This window comes from Henckelia pumila, chromosome 2 (genome assembly GCF_033568475.1).
Source record: "Henckelia pumila isolate YLH828 chromosome 2, ASM3356847v2, whole genome shotgun sequence".
In the NCBI taxonomy this organism is placed as follows: domain Eukaryota; kingdom Viridiplantae; phylum Streptophyta; class Magnoliopsida; order Lamiales; family Gesneriaceae; genus Henckelia; species Henckelia pumila.
Window position 1 is genome coordinate 126658074 of NC_133121.1, and position 20741 is coordinate 126678814.

Consider the following 20741-nt stretch of genomic DNA (forward strand, 5'->3'; position numbering starts at 1 on the left):
GCTACCGGTTATATTTTGAAACAATTATGGTCATTCGCAATTGCATATTCAGAGTCTTCTCCAAAATTCTTAACTTAATTCCTTATTCAACTAGAAAATAGTTGCAATTAAAATAAATAAATTGAGGTCGAGAATGAGAAGAATATGGTACCTTTATTTCACAAAACAAGGGCTTACACAAAAAAACAACAGCTCGAAAAAGAGGAGACTCCTCACTTCCATCTTCTCGTGCCCTGAAAGTCACCCCGCTATATCTAAATGCAATAGTGTTGACCTTACAAACCTTCACAAGCTTGAACTTCTTGGACTGAAAAATGCAGAACAGAATGTTAAAAAAATAATAATAGCGGTGATAATGATATGTAGATATATCAAATAATTTTTCTAACTTTGGTGTCATTGTAAAATTCCAATGCTATTTCCGCCAGATTTCTCAGAGTGGCATTTTTGTCTGCATTTATGTGTGTGCTCCCTCCACCAACCGGCATTTCCGGCTGAAACTCAGTATCACTTCCTTCGTTCACAATTTCATGTTTGACTTCGGCAATACATTCATCACACATCTGTCAACAAGTTTAACCAAACTTTAGTATCTGACATTCAATTTTAACACGGTCTTCAATAATAAAGATGTTAACCACCCAATATTCAAAGCAAATTCAAGAATTAAGCTGTTAAATGAGTTTCCAAAGAATAAGCAAGTCTTGTTTCTCCCATTTTCCTAATGGGAAAAATCTATATAATCCAAAATGATACAATAAAATGGACTGCAAAAGGAACAAATTTCATACGCTGCGCAATTCAGACAACGATATCCCCTGGACTCGATGAGATTTTGACAGTGCTAGATACTTTGAATCGTAGGCTTTTTTGCTAGATTTCAGATTAACCAAAATCAGAATTATAATAAAAATCACCGATCTTCAGTTTTACAAACTCAAACAATCGTCTAAAATCATACAACGATTAATACATACAACCACAAAAAAAGTGCATTAAAAGTATATACAAACTCAAACAATCGTCTAACCCTTCCGCCGCCTCTTGCGTATCTGGAAGTACACTTCCATGGCGCAGATGAGGGGACAGGTGGCGAAGAAAAATGGGAGAAGGAAAGGAAGAGCGAGGATGAACAGCAAGTACCTCGGCCTGCTGCGGCCGAGCCAAGAGCTCAAATTCATGGCTGTGGCTGAGAATGAAAAGGGCTGGCTGGAGAATATATCGTTTTGATCGGGCCTTTCATTGTGATTTCGGGCTGTGAATTGGAGTTTATGGGGGAAGAGATTGAGAGAGCGCCACCAATGCGTGTGAGGGTCAAAACACATGAGGTTTCTGTTTGTGATTGGGTTGGGTTGGGTTGTGTTGTTTTTTGGCCGTTTGTAGGGAACTCGATCGCCCGGTTCTTGAAAAGGGAAATTGAGGAGGACCAGCTGTCCTTTTTGGCCCTCCCCTACAGACCGGTTCGAATCGGCTTTGGTTTGCATTGTCTCGTGATGATAACCAGTCCACTCTTCATAATATGGAAGCATCCAATGCTTTCATGATCTACAATGAGTCAATATCTGAAATGAAAGTCACTGTTGTTTACATAAAAAAAAAATAAATATTTTTATATAAATCAAGTCGTATGAAATATATCTCATTTAATCTATCTCAGAATTATCATTGCTCTGGTAATTGATTATGAAAGTGTTTGGTATAAGAGGTCAAATCAGACTTTATCCCGCATGAGATGGTTTTTGTTTGATTATGAAAGTGTTTGGCATAAGAGGTCAAATATTATTTTTATATAAATTTTAATTATATTGGGTAACCCAATTTTGATTTTTATATTTTCACATTTGTTTTCAAACACTAACAATTTTTTATTTTTTTAATTTTTTTATAATCTATAAATTTATCACTTTTACAAAAAATATAATCTTTTGCAAACAATCTCTTAAAATGGTGATTTGTGTTGGTAATGGTGGTTGTGAGGCGTGAAGGTGATGGATATAATAGTGAAGGTGATGATGAGATTGAGCATTTCAAAAATAAGGAAAAAACAGTTTTTTTTAAAAAAAAATGAGGTGAGCGCCAGCTCAGTGGCGCCCATAGATTTCCCGCACCGCGGGGCATCAATGTCAAATCAGGTGGGTTGAGTAGGTTCGGGTCGGCGAAAATATTATTTAAAAATGTCTTAATTCGAACTCAAACCCGAATCAACCTGAAAATAACCAACGCGAACCTGGCTAATTTGATGAACTTGAAACAACCAGATTTTATTTTTATTATTTAAAAATAATAATTAAATAAAATTCCAAACATACAATGATAATAATAATATTTAATTTAAACACATAATAATAAAATCTAAGTTTATATATAATTTAAATTTTAAATTCTAGTATTAGAAAATTTAAAGTATATTTACTACAAAAACTAAAAAATTATTTTAAAAAATCAAAATTGTACAAAATAAACATTAAATAACGAAAATCTATTATATCCATTTACAATAAATTTATTTCAAATTTACACATATAAAAATGTAGCAAATATTTCGTAATTATATATAGAACATAATAATAAAAATTTTCGGGTAATCTATTCTCGGGTCAATCCCGAAATTTTTGGGTAATCTCGGGTCAATCCGGGTTGACCCGAACCGAACTCGAACCCGATTAATTTGTTCGAGTTAACTTTCGGGTAAACCTGATTGACCCATACCCAAAACCCTCCAATCATAATCCGATATTTTTTCGAATCGACACATATCATGTTGAAGAGTTGAGTTTATTTTTAACACCCCTAAGCAGAATAACGTTTCTCCAAATTTATATACTAGTGAGTTTAACATAAGAATAAATGTGGGCAAATTTATTTGATTTTTATTATAATTTTAATTATATCGAGTCAACAAAATTTTGTTGTAAAAAAAATATAAGGAGATATTTTGGTCCACGTTTTTTTAAAAATGATTATCAAGAATCATTACATTCATAAGTTATTATTTTGTTAATGACGTGAAGCAAGTGTGTTCCAAGAAACGATTTAAATAAAACATCATGAAACAGGAGGTGAGAACTGAGAAGTCCATTTTCAGTCATCTGGCTACCTAGAAGGGTGTGATTTACCTTTTAAGGAAAGTTTAAAATTCCGCGGAATTTAGTTACCCGATATAATTAAAATTTTAATAATGTAAAACGATCCGAATTATTTGCCCCGATCCCAAAAAGCTTGTGGCGTGGAGCTGGCCAATTGCTTTTAGATGGTGATGTTTAGGTTAGTGTGGTGGGACGTACGGATGCAATCATGCAAGAATACAAACCTCACGTGTAGCTAGATAAATCTTACTTTGATTAGCATGAAGATCTTTTGTTCACATACTTTTCTCGAATTCTTTTTCCTTGTCTGAAAAGGCTAATTATGTTTTTTTTTTCAATGGGATGGAGTATAGGGACTTGGATTATTGACTGCATCGGCTTTCTTTTATCCATTCGAAGATTCCGACTGCCAAAAAGCTTCCAATAGCACAGCATGTTCCCCACCTCAGCTTCAAGTTTTTCTATTTTTCTTCTCTTTGTATGTAGTAGCATTGGCCCAAGGTGGGCATAAACCATGTGTTCAAGCTTTTGGAGCTGACCAATTTGATGAGCAAGATCCGATCGAGTGTAAAGCCAAAAGCTCATTCTTTAATTGGTGGTACTTTTCCTTTTCTGCTGGTATTTTGGTGGTTCTCACTGTTTTGAACTACATCCAAGACAATCTGGGATGGGGTCTTGGCTTTGGGGTCCCTTGTATTGTCATGTGCCTTGCCCTGATTATTTTTTTCCTGGGGACTAAGACATACCGATTTCGCGCACACAGCGATGATATAAACCCATTTATCAGAATCGGTCAAGTGTTTGTCAGAGCAGTTAGAAACTGGCAGACTAACCCTACAGCCATATCCACAGAGGAGGAAGCTCAGGGAATTCTGGCTCATGAGGGCATTCAGCAATTCAAGTGAGTAAAAACACTTAATATTATTTTCACAAACACTAGAATGCAAGTGCTTAATTCTGTGCAACACGAACCTATCAAAATTATGTTGATATGCGAAATGCTGATGTGGATTATTACAATTCGTATGATTTAGTGGATTCCATTGCATTATTGAAGAAAATCAAGAATTAGAAATTTGCTTTACTTCTTGTTGCCTTTTGTCATCTTCCCCTGAGTAGAAAAAATAGAATGCTTTCCATTTGTTTAAGAGGTGTTACATCTTCAATGTTTTGAGTTTGTTGTAGATTTCTAAACAAAGCCTTGGTTATGCCTGATGGGTCAAAGAAAGATGGCAGAGTTTGTAGCATTGATGACATTGAAGAGGCGAAGGCAGTTCTTAGACTTGTTCCAATATGGGCGACATCTTTGGTCTATGCTATTGTGTTTGCGCAGGTATCTACTTTATTTACCAAGCAAGGGGTTACAATGGACCGGAAAATCACTTCTAGCTTGCAAATACCACCTGCTTCTCTACAATCTTTTGTCACCATAGCTATCGTCACTGTCCTTCCTATCTACGACTGTATATTGGTTCCAGTTGCCAGAGCCATAACCAGAAAACCTTCAGGCATATCAATGCTTCAGCGCATTGGTATAGGGATATTTTTCGCGATGCTTTCCATGGTGGCTGCAGCCATAGTGGAAAATAAGCGTCTTGAAATTGCCATTGAACATGGACTGGTTGACACTCCAAAGGCCACAGTACCAATGAGCGTATGGTGGCTTATACCTCAGTACTTATTTTTCGGAGTAGCTGATGTATTCACCATGGTCGGTCTCCAAGAGTTCTTCTACGACCAGGCTCCTGGGGAACTGAAAAGTGTGGGCATTTCTCTATACCTGAGTATTTTTGGCATAGGGAGTTTCTTAAGTAGTTTTCTCATATCTGTGATTGAAAAGACCACGAGCAGAAATGGCCATACTAGTTGGTTCGCGGACAACTTGAATCGGGCACACTTCGATTACTTCTATTGGCTACTGGCAGGGCTTACTGCTGCATCACTCATTGTGCATATCTACTTCTCGAGATCATATATTTACAACAGGAAACTTGTTATTTGATATTATCATATCGAAGGCTACGACTTTCTTGGGTAAACAAACACAAATGCTGTGCTGTTTGTCGAATTTGATGCAAACTATAGTTTAGGAGGTTTTCTTGTGTGGCTATACAGGGTGTTGGTTTGATGTAATTTTGTCACCAATCCTACAATGAGGACTGGTATATGTACTGGTGATTAAGGTATTTCTGTATCATTTTGTTCACGTACTGGGGGAATTTTGAATGCTGTTATTAAATACTTTATTTTACTCGGTTTGACGAAGTGATTACACTAATTTTGGTCTTTGGAGATGGCTATGTTATTTTTATGATATGGTTATTTCATTAGATGAAAATCAATTCTACGACATATCGTTATTATAATTAGAAAATAAAATTACCAGCATAAATTTCAATTTTGATATTAATATATATATTAGAACTATATTGATCTGTTAAAAAGACGCATTTTATCGATCTTATTGTATCAAAATTGAAATGACTCATTTATTCCTATTTCCTAACTAGAACACATCAACAAAAAAGTACATATAATTAATATGACTATTATTTTGTAAAATTTACACCTTTTAGGTCTGTATTCGCCGTTGACATATTATATATATATATATATATATATATATATATATATATATATATATATATATATATAATTTTGCAGCTGCTCAATAATTCATTCTTATTTTTTGTCCGACCACTAAAATTCGATGGTGGATTTTATCGGATTTTAGTGATCTGAGATGTAGTGAGAAGGAATTTGTTGGGTAACTGAAAACTTCTATATATATATATTTCAAGTAATTTATATTCCACAAGGATAAATAGCCACTAAAACCCATCGAGGATGAAGTGAGAAGAAATTTGTTGGGCAGCTGAAAACTTCTATATATATTTCAAGTAATTTATATTCTACAAAGATAAATAGACATGAGAAAAAACAGATTTCAAAATATTATATAACATTTTTTCAATGTCTTTATATATAACTTGCATTTACTGTGATTTCAAAAACAGTTTAATCCAATTTCAAGTGCATTTAATATTTTTCCATATTATTTAGATTTTAGTATTTGCACTGGTGCGACAAGATACCATATGACCACCCCATATTTTTATTATTTGTGATTGAATGTTGATTTTTCTTTCATGATGCTCATATATATGTCTGATTTGGCCCCTCTCCTCCCTCTATTCCAATACCCCCTTTTGTATTTCGCTGCAATAAAATTTTGGAATTTTGTTTTGTTTTTTTTTTTTTTTAAAGGAAAACACCGCTGGAATTTTGGAATTTTGTTTGTATTCTTTATACTTTCGAAGGATTCTGGCAAGGTCTAGCTTCTGAACCTGTTAATTATTTGAGTTTGTGATGCATGAGTTAGGACCAAAATGAAGTAGATCGTGGGTGTTTTCGGATCGATGTACTTGACAGCAAAGTTGTAATATTTTGAATATCTCGTGCACATTTAGAATGTCCATTATAAAGGATCCCAAACCCTCTACGCATTGGAGTCATTTGACATACAAATCTAAAACAGATTGCCTTCCAGAAACCATAAAAAATGAACAAAAAAGTTACCTTCTTGTAAAGGGATTCTCTAGACGGCGTTTTGGTATAGATCATTGAACCCTTTCTCGTAAACGAAGAAGTCGCTTTCCGGTCCTAGCGTCAATGTCAAACAGAAGAAATACAGTAAACACATCTCTCCAAATTTCTCAAAAACAAAATAAAAATGGAACGAACTGAAACGCGGCGGTTGTCTTACAATTAGAGACTGAACGAGAAGAACAATCTCCACAGAGTCGTTAAAAAGAACACGGTCCACATTCCCGGTGGCGGTGGCGGTGGCGGCTGCGGCGGACAGAGAGGAGAAGGTGCGACTGAGCGAGGATTCGTCCTCGCCGGATAGCCATGACTCCGAACCGAACCCGGCGGTGTCTTGCAAGTCTACCAAATGCTGCTGCTGCTCTTCAACAAAAACTCAGTGAAGTGAAATGGGAATCGATTCTTGGATTCAAAAGTAGATCTGAAATCGATTATGGATTTCTTCCAATTTCTCTAAATTAATTTGAAAATTGTTTTTGAAGATATTATTGTGATTTGTGAGTTTGATTTTCATTGGAGATTGTTATTAACCCTCCACTTCATTAATAATTTTTTATAAACAAGATTATCCCTAATTAATTACTTTCCTTATATGATAAAATATGTTAACTTCAAATTTGAAATTATATATATATTTTGTTGAATAAAATTTTTTATTGGTAATCATTCCCATTTAATTATAAGATATTGTGATTAAATAAAAGTTTGATTTTTTATGTTGTAATAAATTTAAAATAAATTATGAAAAAATAAGAATGAAATATCTCAAAAATTGAAAATACAACATAATAATGAATGATATTTTTAAGGGTAATGAATGGTTCTTTAAATCAATAATGTTCTAAAAATTTGTTTGCATACTATATTTAAAAATATTGACAAACATAACAACAATATTTTGAGTTGTTATAATTTAGAAAACTTATTTTTGGATTTTATGAGACTATTATGGAATTTAATAAATTGATTAGAGGGTAATATAGTCAAGTTATATTATTTATTAAAATTAAATCTCATTCGCCCACTAATTTTGGTATAATGGTAAAATTTTAAATTCTTAAAAAAATTTCAAACCATCAAATTATATTTATTTATCATGTTTTTACTTCGCATTTAATTTTCACCTCAATCATTCACAAATTAATAACTTTTATTTTAAATTTTAAAACTACTATAAATTTTTCTTAGATAACGCGTGCATCTCGCATGTACCATATTTTCTGTTTCGAATGATTTATAAACACCTTCTCCAATTATTCCTCTCCCTGACTATTTTGTTGGTATTTGTTTTACTTATACATATGGTTTGAAAAATAATAGTATTGGTCAATTTTTATTTTTATTTTTTATGTTCGAAATAAACTGATATCTAGTTTATTTGTTTTGTTTCCCTAAAAAAATAAGCAATAACTTACTTTCATGGTTTTCTTATTTTTTTTTTCGTACCTATCCTTTAACATTTTTTTTTTTATTTCATGAATATTTTCATAAAACAAATTTGAAATGCCATGTTATTGTCAATAAATTTGTTTCCCTCCTCCAATACTTTTGAAGTTGGAAGAGATGAGTGACATCTTCCATACCCGGAGGATCCAATGGTGGCTTTTTAAAACACTTCACCCGACGGGCCGGGAACGAGCTTTGGATTGCTGAAGTACTTGGACCGGGTGGGGAATTGTGGATCATAATGGAGTTTACGGTCCATTCAAATTATAGGCAAAAATGTAACGTTTGAGATTTCTGGATTTTCCTTATGAAATGTAAATATTAAAATATATAGTTAATATTTAGGTTAACCCTTGGGTTCTTCGTAGCACCACGAACCCCTTTTATTATTATTATTATATAGCATCGATCCATTTAATATAATCAATTTGAGCATTTAATAATTTTTTACCATGTAAAATTAATAAAGTACCTTTAAAAAAATTTATATTCATGTGGGCAATTTCTCCAAACTCAAGTTTTCTGTTTTGTTCTCTCATCAATTTCGTAAAGAGGGATTTGAAAAATCGATAGAATTTATTCAAAGTATGAATTTAACTTTTTTGTCCACTTTATTTTTTACACAAATAATAATTACTTTTATGTTCATATACAAAAAATGCATGTGAGACAATTTACATTTTTTTTATTTGAATAACTTATATTTTTTTTTGTTATGGGCTCATTTAGTGACGGTCACACCCAGCCCATTTCGAATCAATTGGACTCTACAAGTCGAATCGAATAATTATTTTCAAATTGAACCGGCCCAAACGACGCGCCACCGCCTCCCCCCTCTTTCGGCGGAGTCGCTCTTGTGTTGTGCAGTGTACTTGGTTAATTTTTATAATAAGAAATATGTTATGGATTAAAAATAATTACTTTGATTAATGATACGTGTTGAATTTCATTTCAAAGAATCAGTCAATGCAAATTCCAAGCTCAAACACAGAATTTCAGTAACGAATATTCAACAGAAACAATGCGAATTTCCAAGAATGAATGAACACATTTCAAGAATGTCAGTACGTAAACAAAACAAGTAGACACATGACTAATCAGTCAATGCAAATTCCAAGCTCAAACACAGAATTTCAGTAACGAATATTCAACAGAAACAATGCGAATTTCCAAGAATGAATGAACACATTTCAAGAATGCGAATTTCCAAGAATGAATGAACAAATTTCAAGAATGAAGGAATGTCAGTACGTAAACAAAACAAGTAGACACATGACTAATCTCGGGCCATTAATTCTTGGCCGTTGGTGGGGTGGCAGGATCATTCTCTTCGGCAACACGTGGTGGAAGTTGGAAGACCAGCTGATCAGCCGCGACGCGGCGGGTGGAGCAGACACAGCAGCGGGGACAGGGGGGCGGTGGAGGAAGCTCAGAAGCGGGGACCGGGGGCGGTGGATGAAGCTCAGCAGCGGCGGGGAAGGAGGGCGGAGGTGGCACTGGATGGACAATCTCAGCGTGATCTGCGACATCCGCTCCGCCAGGCGGAGGGTTTGCATCGTCTAGGTAAACTTTAATCGCCGCGCCCAAGGCAGAAAGTGCGAAACGGCGGAACCAAACTTTTGCATTACTTCAAGAAATTGATGGGAAGGCATGGCTGTATTCAGAAGAAATGAGGAATGAATGAAAATTAACCGCCGGAATTCGTTTATAAACCTGTGCGGTTTCAGATAATTGGGTAATTGGGCCCATTTTCAAACTTAAACCGGCCAACGACGTCTACCCTTTACTATATATATATATGCTAGATTCTCGATTAGGTTGAAAAAGAGAGGCAAAATCCCACCTTTTAGTTTAGAGCAATCCACATTGTTTGGACCTAATATTTTATATAATGTGTTTTTGTTTGTAGTGGGAATTCCTGGGTGGTTACTGCTGAAGGCGTATCTGTTAATTTGTAGCATACTTGGGAAGTTTAAGGTGCAGGGGTTTTAGAGAAGCTGAGGTAGTTTGTTGAAAGCCGTAGTGGAAGGCAATGTATAGGTTTGCTTTATCAGGTGGGAAATTTCTTACAAGAAAGGTGTTGGAGATAGCTTGTGCCCTTTGGTGTTATTACCCTTCCAGAGGTCAAGCAGAAGTTTGCGTAATTGGCATTAATTAGGTTACTTGACTACAAATTAGCTTCTGCAATTTGAAGAATGAGGCATCCTGCACCAGTTTGGGACCATAGAGCGGCATTTGAATTGACGAAGGACTGGAATGGGATTGACCAAGTTGTGCTTTGGAATCCTCAAGGAGCATTTGCACGAGTAAGTTTTCGTGCTTCTAGCTTGTTGATGTGATGCTTTTTTGCATATGGAGATCTTTGATTGTGTAACCTTTAGTTGATTCGATTGATTTAACTTCCGTTTGCATAATCTATTTTCTTGAAGTTGTTGTTATTTCTGTAATCGTGTGAACAATTCAGGTCAGTCTGCATGGAGGTCAAGTGCTATCGTGGAGGAACAATCGAGGTGAAGAACTTCTGATTCATTGTCTCTATTCATTGATTTTTTTTATTTTTATTTTTTATTATTATTATAAAGTTTGGGTGAATTATGAGATTCTTGCAGTTCTGGCACGACACAAGGGAAGCCAAAGTTCGTGCCTTTTAATGATGAATTGATGGAAAAACACCTACAGATATTCAAGACTTCTTTCGCGTTTAGAAACAGGTAATTACTTTGATGGTGTCCTGTCAGCATCATCCGCGCCTTCCAAACTTTAGAACAAGTTTGGGAAGAGCTTGTCAGTGATATCAGAGGAGGAGTTCTCAGTACCCGAATCACGGTCCCATCAGTTCGATTGGCGGTGTCCAAGATTCTTAAGCCTGATCCTGAATTGGCGGATACAATTTCTCGCAAGATCTTGGGATTAAACAACTGGAATGGATTGATCCCAGGGCTGTTTCCAAATACAAAATATATCTATGGGATCATGACAGGTTCCATGGAGCCTTATCTAATAAAGTTGCGGCACTACTACGTAGTCCAAGCATTGTTTGCAAATGGAAAATGTTAGTTATTTTCAATTATCAGTAACTGCATGAGAAGAGCTCCAAGAACTGCAAAGAATGGAGATGTATTGTGATTTGTGGTTTGAATAAAGCCGGTCATGAATTTTTTGTATCGTCTCGTGTTTATGCAATTTAATTAGGATATAAGGGATTGCTTTAAGCCAGTGATGTGAATGTCTCTGACCACACCGATCCTATACTATGTGAAACTATAAATAGTTTATGGATCCTTCGAAGAATGGATTTGAGTGAATGTCAACCCAAAGTTGTGCTTCCTAATATAGGTTATTTCGAATTTATCCCTTTGGATGACGATTTTAACAGCGTCGAGCCGAATCCGGTTGTATTAACCGAAGTGAAGGTTGGCCAGGAGCACGAGGTCGTTGTCACTAATTTTGCAGGTGCTCTTTTGTTTATCTTCTCTGTTTTTTTTCATGTTATCTTGATGACTAGTGTTATGTTTTACTCAATAAGGCTGTTAAAATGGTACTTTGAAATTTGATAACTAGTTTAAAAACTCCCGATACCCACTTGTCATGTGGCTGTAGGATATTAATATGAAGGCATATTTTAATCTTTTCCAGGTCTTGGGGTTCCATATAGTGTATTTTTTTTATTATTATTAATCATATATAAGATTGTTTTTCACGTGACAAAACAAGCTCATGTGCAAGGAAAAATATGCTTGCTCCAACATTTTGTATTTTTGTATTTGTATGAAAGAGACATCGCATGAACAAGCATCGGTTGCATGTTCTTTACATTTGTGTCCTTCCGGAGGGTTCAACGATTCCGAACCACACTCAAAGTTAAGACTAGACGAATGATGTTATACACTGTTCGAATATTTTTAAATCGTACAACCACCTAAACGAATATCACAACTTATAAGTCAGCAGCGCGAAGTTTGTGTTGGAAGATGATGCTTATTATAAGTTGCAATAATATTCTTGCAGGACTATACCGTTACAGACTAGGAGACGCAGTAAAAGTTAGAGGATTCCACAACTCCACTCCGAAGCTGCAGTTCGTTTGCAGGAAAAATCTCCTTCTCACAATCAACATCGACAAGAACACGGGAGAAGGATCTACAGTTATCCGTGGAGGCGGCGGCCAAGCTGTTATCCACGAAGAATCAAAAAGTCATAGATTTCACGAGCCAGGTCGATACATCAACTGATCCTGGCCATTATGTGATCTTCTGGGAAACGAGTGGCGACCCGAACCATCATGAAATCCTATGCAACTGTTTGGACAAATCATTTGTGGACGCGGGATACATGAGTTCTCGGAAGGTGAACACCATCGGAGCCCTGGAACTCAGGATGGTGAAGAAGGGCACTTTTCACAAGATCTTGGATCATTACGTGGGATTAGGATCCGCTGTTAGTCAGTTCAAAACGCCGCGATGCGTGGGGCCGACTAACAAGATTGTGCTTCAAATACTCACTAATAATGTCGTCAAGAGCTACTTCAGCACTGCATATAATTAGTTTGAATCATTCACAAAGTTGCTGCTTTCATTTACTTTGAGCTACATGTAAGATATCTGCATGTATTAGTAGTGACAACCTTGTACTCATACGACAATAAATTAAGTTTAATTACACCATGTTATAAGCTGTCACTGTGTCATTTATTTTACTTTAATCAATTCTCGTAATTAAAATCAAGTTACTATACACAGTTATTGTTGTTAATTATGTTTTAAGATATCATAACGAATATTTGAAGATCTATGCTAAACTAAAATGGCGTGCTTAAAAAAAACTTCGAAGATAAATCTTCTATTCATTTCAGTACAGCAGCCGTTTTCCGTCACTCCTCCATTCCATGTTGCTTTTTCTTTCGATTTTTGGAGTTTTTTTTTTTTTTTTTTGCATCTTATATGAGTAGTTCAGATATTTCATGTTGTATCACAAGTTTACATAAGCATGTTAAATTGTAGCGTTTGATTGTTTTGCATATATTTTTCAGGTGAAAACGAGATCATGCTCCATCTCCAAACATGAGCAGTATTGCTTACACTGGTAATCACAAATTGAATACCATATCAATCAATTCAAAAATATTACGATTAAAAATTCATGATGCATGTTAATTTATATTTATTTTTTATATAGGTAGTTATCTTGGCAGATAATATATGTCATCACACAAGTTCTCAACCAAATGCAAATGAAAGTGATCTTTGATCTCCGGCTATTTGTGAGATAGAATTTTGAGAAACAATTTCATTTACTTTATGTTAGTGGTTCTAGTTGTCTATTGAATTAGAAAAAAAAAAATCATTTATTTTATATTAATAATTAGCAATTGAGTTGCTATTGCTATTTTTTTCGAAGAATTATTTATTAACGGTATACATTGTTTTATGAATTAAAATATTAAATATGAATATTTTTATTGTTTAATGTATGAGAATTTATATTTATGATAATTTCCATGGGGATTGGTATTACAAGAAAAAATTAAAAAATAAAATGAATCTAAATTGGTTTTAAATCATTTAAAACAACTCCTGATCAATCTTAATAGTTAATTTTTAATTTTGATATAAACTGATCTGAAAAGCATAGTATAAGATTGTTCTTAAATTTATAGCTTTATAAGTGGCTTGAAACGACCACTCCCATATCCAGGACATGTAGGAGCATTTGAAAATCGTTCTGTAATATAAGACGATGTGGCATCTAAAATTAATATAACCGTGTTATGGTGAAAAAAAACATTAAAACTGAAAAAAAAAATTAATTTAAAAAATCATAAATGAATGGACAAGGGAACAAAAAAATAACAATGGTATAAGTAACATCATGTTTTTTCACTATTTATAGTAAAAAAACAAAATAAATTTTGAATTAAAGGCAACTGAAAGAGATTTGTGTTTCTACTGTAAAACGCACCTTAGAGGGGCGTGATTAATTTTTTAGTCACTCTCCAAGAAACGATGAATCTTAATTTTTTAATATTTTTTTTTTACATAAAGTCAAGCTACTTTGAACGACGAGACTTGATTTATTTTAAAAAAAGAAATGCTACATGTATAATTAAATTTGTACAATAATTTTTATACTAAAAAATTCAATGTAAAATTTTAATTTATTAAATCTCACGATAAATTAAATACAAATTTTCATGATATCATATCAAAATCTCACGATATAATAGCAAAATATCACGACATAATTGTTGTAAATATCGTTGTACGATATATTGGTTGTACCTCTAACATTATTCTTAAAAAATATGGGTCATGCCCTCAAATTATAGGTGATAATATTTTTTTTCACGTCTCTCACCATCGTGGAGACGGACAAGTTAGATGTGTTCAAAAATCAAACCAAGTCAAATTGTTTAACAAAACAAATGGTTAAGATCCGTTTTTATATCCACTAATAGGAGAGCGGAAATTTTATTTTAATTTTTACTGTAAACAGTAAAAAAACCCTACAGCATACCGACATGAAAAAAATAATTTTCTCGATGTTAAATCTTGTCATTGCATTAAAATTTTTAATTTCGTACCATCGACTATGTTGAAACACTTATGCAGTGGTGTAGCATGTATATGATGTCGATTATTACTAGGTCATATAATAAATGAGTGGTTACTGTGCCAAGCACGATGTGTTATCTATTAATTGTGTATATTAAATATTATGTATTTCTATAACATAAAATATAATTAAATTTCAATTTTTTTTAAAGTCATATAATTTAAATTTCATATTCTTTTTTTAAGAGAGAATTAGCAAATACACATTTGCTGACCAACATAATTATTTAAAACATAACTCATAATGTTGATATATGTACAGAATCGACAACAATTTCCTCACAACTTCTGTGACAATTACTTGCCAGTTGCTTCAAATTTCATAATCACATATTAATAACACTTAGAAGTCTGGACATATTTCTTCAACAATCCTCCAAAAATAAATGAACCATTCCCACGTCAAATCAATGAAATAAAAGCAAAAGGTAGTTAACCGAGACCAAAACATCAAGATTTATAGGTTAAACAAATTTCGCAGTAAAATCATGCCAAGAGGGTAAATAGAAGAAAGGCAAAATTGAGTCTTCTGGCCATTTTTGTTCCTTCGACCGTTCGTTTCTGTTAAAACATAAATATTTTGGCGACTCTGCAGAACTGGTCTTCCATGATCTTGCAATGGGCAATTAACTTTTCTGTGAAATAATGGCCAAACCCGAGTTCTCCATTGCACATAACTAACATTAGTCACATTTGATGTTTCGGTAAATTCTCCTGACAAACAATCTAGAGCCGAGATATCCAACTGCGCCTGAAATTTCAGGCAGACGAAATAGTTATTAACAGTGTATAATACTAATATGAAAACTTCTTAGTGCAATGATAAAAGTAGCTCTTTCATGCCTCGGTGAAGGGCGGAAGAAAAGAACAAACAAACTTACCACATAGCATTCCCAACCCAAGACAGAACATCAAAGTGTATCCGAAATAAAAGCTGGTCTGGAAGAAACCAGACATCCTAGTCTTCACGTGATAGTAATACACTGAATAGAGGTACACATAAAGAGCAGTAGAAGCAGCAGAGAAAAATGAGGTCCATTGCCAGTGATAGTTCTCCGCATTCAGCAAGAAATAAGTCCCAACAATTGTCACACAAATAGTGACGATGATCAGAATTACAAACACAAGGAGCATGAAGCCATAGACATAATAAACCTGAAAACAACACAGCAAAGAATTACACATAATTACCCAGGTAGAGGATAATGTATCAAAGATCTTTAGCAAAAACTCGATCATCTATGTCAAAAACTATAGTTCTATGACAGTTTATTCAAGAGTTAATTCTTTTAGACACTTCCTTTGAATGTCAGCATATATAAGATTGTCCAAGATTTTACTAAGAAATTCACTCGCGTAAGGCATCAAATTGACCATATTTCCATACACTGTAACAGACTGTAACATTTGAGACTGTTTGGATCACCTCATAAAATGTTCCAAACATCTTCCAAGATGGTTAATAACTTATAGATGTTTGCAAGTAGTTAATTTCTCTTCAAAACAATTTTATGGGAATTAAGAATAAGCTGTAAGGTCTCATTCAATCTTTTATAAAAATAAAACCCAGCCAATTTGTTTTTTTAAGATCACATGAATTTTATTCAAGATGACTTCAATACTCTCCAGAATCCAAATTATCCACCGAATTTTTTCCCCTCAACATTTTTCTCTCTTGTATTAACTTGAATGAATGACTTCGTCAAACATTTTTAAGAGCTTAATTTTAAATAAACTAGTAGAGCTTTATATGATCCTTTATTCTCAAACTATAAGAACCGACCATATCTGATTGTACTTTGTAATATAGAAATGGGGCCAAAAAGAAAACAAAAAGTAAGCAGAGCCCAGCGGCCTGATTCTCAATCATTTCTGCAGATGCTTCAGTGTATAAAGAAAAATAAATTACCTTGTAATTCCAGAATGAAGTGAAGACAAAATACATTTCAATGAAAATGCTTCCAAACGGAAGCAGACCACCCATGAGAGAGATAACTGATGGTGTGAGATACCATTTCTTCTCAGGAATTGGACGGGGAATTGTCTTAACTCGGCAAGGGTTGTTTGGAGTACCACTCCAGTTTCTTCCAACAACGGTACCAAGAAGTGCCAATGGGAAAGAAATAAAACCCCAAATGATGAAAACAACCACAATTGTGCCAAAGGGTATAGCAGCTAGCGATCCATAAAATATGGCAACGGTATTCAAAACAAACCCAATACCAAAGCACATGAAGGGAAACAGTGATGCCGTGAGAATCATTGACTTTATCCATTTTTTACCTGAAAAATGATTTAGTTTTATAAAAATTTAAAAGGGGTGAAACAGGTTATAAGTAAAGGAAATTTTAAGCTACAATAAAAATTACAACCATAAATGGGGGCAGTAAAAAGAAACATACCCCCATTTCGAGAATACATGCCACCACTCACGTAACCAGCAATGAATGAGGTGAATGCATAACAGATGATAAAGGTCGTGACAATTGCTCCTCTCCTGATATACAAGACAACAGCAGGTTATATCACTTGAAACAAGTCCGATTGAGTATAACAAACAAAAAGTAACTGTTCTGATCTCTTGAAGCAACTGACACCAAGATAGTGGTAACCAAAGGAAGATGAATTTCATGCGGGTAAAAAATGAAAAACTACCGACTCGAAACACGGGAAAACGAAAAAAGTGTTCAAGAAACAGGAAGTGAGTTGAAATCCATAATGAGCCTTACTAAAATTTTGTATGATCTGTAAATTACTATAAATCATCTAGGTAGAGAACAAATGGAGTTAAAAAAATTTTTAGGGGTGAAAGTTGATTCAAAGTCATACAGAGCGAAATCAACTATTTAATGCCTACTGTCGGTAAAATAAAGGATAATAATACCACTGAGGCACTGACAATATAGAAGTCATACATGATTTCTTTTGGACGTCTAAATTTTAAAATTACAATTTCTTATTTCATTATTGCCCTTCTTTATGGAAAAGGGTTTGGAGGCTCTGAAAGGAGAAATGACAGACAACCTAAACTATAACAAACTCGTCGAAACAAGAATGGACCTAATAACTTGAATTTGTCAACAAAGAACTAGATCCAACTAAAAAGTTACACTCCAATAAATTGTTTGGATGTCATATCAACTATTGTGTGTCATATGATCTTAAAGTTTCTAACCTCAGCGTTGTAGAATATGATACCGATCGAAACAAGCTAGATCTACTGCTTAACTCGTTTTAAAATTTTAAATAGCAACGAGATCTAAAATCTCAAAACATAAGCATTTGACGTACCCTATATATAACATCCCGATGATCGCCAAAATGATGACAAGAAATACAAGTGTTGCTAATTGAGCACCAGTGCCAACAACAGCTGAGAGAAGAGCCAAATTTTGGGGAGGCCGAAATACATCACCATGGACAAGTTTCCACCCTGACTCCTCACTCACATCCCGCTCCTATACACGAAGAGAGAGAATTTAAAGGAATTTAATTTATGGTGCAAGCATATAAAGTGGCACACAGGACAAAAAAATGTTAGGAACAAATTTCAGCATATTTTATGCAGACAAAATAAAGTTCAAAAATTACTACCAGAGTCTCAAGATCATCATCTTCCCGAGCATATTTAGCGTAATCATTGCGAAGGGTGCGCATCAATATCATTGAAACCAGACCAGTAAGGAAAATCACCATCATGAAAGAATTAAAAACAGAGAACCGGTGGATCTGCAAAATGATGATTCTTGGATAAGCTGACAAGGAGGAATAACATAAACTATAGGATCAACTGAATAGCTAGTATATGCTCCCCCTATTCAATGGTATCTTTAGAGAAAAGTGATCAGAGATTGTGTAATTCATTATTACCGGAATAGATGAAATCACAGACAAAAGCTATGTTCCGAGAAATAATTAAATACCTGATGCTCAAAAAAGGGATAGTCTAGATAAACGTCAAAGCGGCGTGCAAACGTTATATTGGTTGAAACCCATTTGACAGAGTAGGTCATATCTAACACTCTTCCCTCTTCAAGTGGTTTAGGAACTTCTTGAGTGAGATTCACGTGAATGATCTGCAAGCACAAATATTCAATTTCAGATAGAAAATGTATTGGTACTGGAACATAAAATAATTACTGTGTGAAACAGACAAAACATTTCATTGAATCCACCTGGTTTTCATTATATTTGATGATGAGATTCTTATGAGTAAAAAGCACATGCTTTGTATCACGAGTTCTATCAGGAAGCACCTCACCGATAAAACCTTCACGAATGAAGTAAAGGTTAATCACAGTATAACACAACCAGCCTAATACACTTCTGAAAATATATAAACGTACCCCACAACGGCAAATCATCTTATCACCAAAGACCCAGGCGCGCACACAGAAACAACAGGGGTTAGAAAGAAAGAGTAAGAGTGCAAAATAATGAAAACATTTTAATAAGAACAGAAAAATGAAAGGAATAGAAAAAATACTAGCCACACCAATGCGGCATCACCTCAAGTACGGAATCTACAATCATCGGACACGTACCCATAAAAAATTCAAACCAGTATAAATCCTCTACAGCTTCCCTGAACTGTTTAACCTTAACTGCGTCCAGTTCAATCTCACAAATTGTAGTCTTATCAACATCTTCTGCAAAAAGATATTGTAGAATGAAATGTCCAAGGTTCTGGGAGACGAAAGATTGTGTTTAAATAAAATTCAGTTAAAGAATATTACTCTTAAACTTTATATCAATTTGGCTATCTATAAGTTCATTCCCACCAAGAACCTCGCCAAGACCACCCCACTTGTGAGCACCATTTTCAGATGACCGGCAAAACGGGGAGGCTGTAATAATTGTAGGTTTCCTGGGGGTTGTTAAATGGGCCAACCTTGTTTACCCATAGAGTGACGGGATCACCGGCTTGATACTGCATATTTTGCGATGTCAACAATAAAAAAGGCATAACATAATCATTCTATCTCCATCACTCAATTGAGAAATTAGATTTTCTCCAAATTAAATTCATCACAAAAAGGCATAAACTTTATGATCAAATTGGGCATCATATACACAAGTATGTGTTTATACATAAAATATAACAATTTTAACCACCAAATCCACAAAAGAAAAGGCAATACAGCTAATGAGCTAAATGTGAATCAACACAGAAAATAGAAATCAGCATAAAACTGCATGTAATCGAAGCACACCAAAAGAAGCCTGTTGAACGTCAGGGTGATGACTAGCGACATCTTTTTACCCTAAAAGAACAAAAAATTTGAAGAAAAAGGAGGAAAGGGAGGGCGTCACACTGTTAACTTGCTTCTCCCGTACATACCAGATCAAATTCCTTTTCTCCCCCGATACATTACCAGTTATACAGAACTATGAAACCCACCGACAATCAAATTCAACCAAAATCAATATTGAAGCAATAAAAAACTACACACCTCATAACCTAAGGAACAATTGAAATAACCGCGTATGCAACCAGCAAAACACACAAAGTTCTTAAACTGATAACTTCACCTTTCCAAGAGTGGAGGAAACAAGGAACGATAACGAGATAACAAAGATGCAGAGTGTTCGAACGGCGTCGCACATCGCTTGAATTTCTCGGTTTGCTGGATCTGAATCAGTAATGCGCGAAGGGGAAAGATCAAATTTTCTTCAACTCTCACTTCAATTTCTGGTTAGAATTCAGATCTCAATAGGAACTGGAATTTCCGACGAGATATAACGCTTAGATTAAACTCAGTATTCTACCCTTTTTTTGGATCTGAGCAATATTCTCATTATATGCACAAATATTTTACCCACAACTGGAACATATAATTATCTACTCTATACCTCGGTTAATTTTTATTTTTTAAAAAAATATTTTTTAAAGTATAATTAGACATTAGTAATATATCGTAGTTTTTAATACAAAAATATTAGAATAATAGCATATTTATACATATTACCCATAATGTGTGCTAAGTTAGGT

The 20741-nt window shown here is 34.4% G+C and overlaps 2 protein-coding genes and 2 pseudogenes across 4 annotated transcripts; 2 read left to right on the plus strand and 2 right to left on the minus strand.

The window, feature by feature from the left end:
- Nucleotides 1–82: 82 nt before the first annotated feature.
- Nucleotides 83–1541, minus strand: LOC140884046 (uncharacterized). 3 transcript variants are annotated; one of them, XM_073290711.1, is made up of 4 exons: nt 1144–1541; nt 792–873; nt 390–563; nt 83–307 (listed from the first exon to the last, which is right to left on the minus strand). In XM_073290711.1, exons 1-4 carry the CDS (start codon nt 1527–1529, stop codon nt 83–85), a joined length of 867 nt encoding a protein of 288 aa, XP_073146812.1. In that variant the 5' UTR covers nt 1530–1541. The 3 variants fall into 3 exon arrangements, 1 of the variants encoding a protein (XP_073146812.1); XR_012150516.1 differs by lacking the exon at nt 792–873 and having other exon boundaries at nt 164–307; nt 1144–1532; XR_012150515.1 differs by lacking the exon at nt 792–873 and having other exon boundaries at nt 164–307; nt 1031–1531.
- Nucleotides 1542–1963: 422 nt separating this feature from the next.
- Nucleotides 1964–5358, plus strand: LOC140878371 (protein NRT1/ PTR FAMILY 5.10-like). The gene is made up of 3 exons (XM_073281969.1): nt 1964–2047; nt 3440–3987; nt 4272–5358. Exons 1-3 carry the CDS (start codon nt 1964–1966, stop codon nt 5086–5088), a joined length of 1449 nt encoding a protein of 482 aa, XP_073138070.1. The 3' UTR covers nt 5089–5358.
- Nucleotides 5359–10799: 5441 nt separating this feature from the next.
- Nucleotides 10800–12753, plus strand: LOC140878372 (jasmonoyl--L-amino acid synthetase JAR4-like; annotated as a pseudogene).
- A 2282-nt stretch (nt 12754–15035) lies between these two features.
- Nucleotides 15036–20595, minus strand: LOC140884044 (transmembrane 9 superfamily member 1-like; annotated as a pseudogene).
- Between the last annotated feature and the right edge of the window lie 146 nt (nt 20596–20741).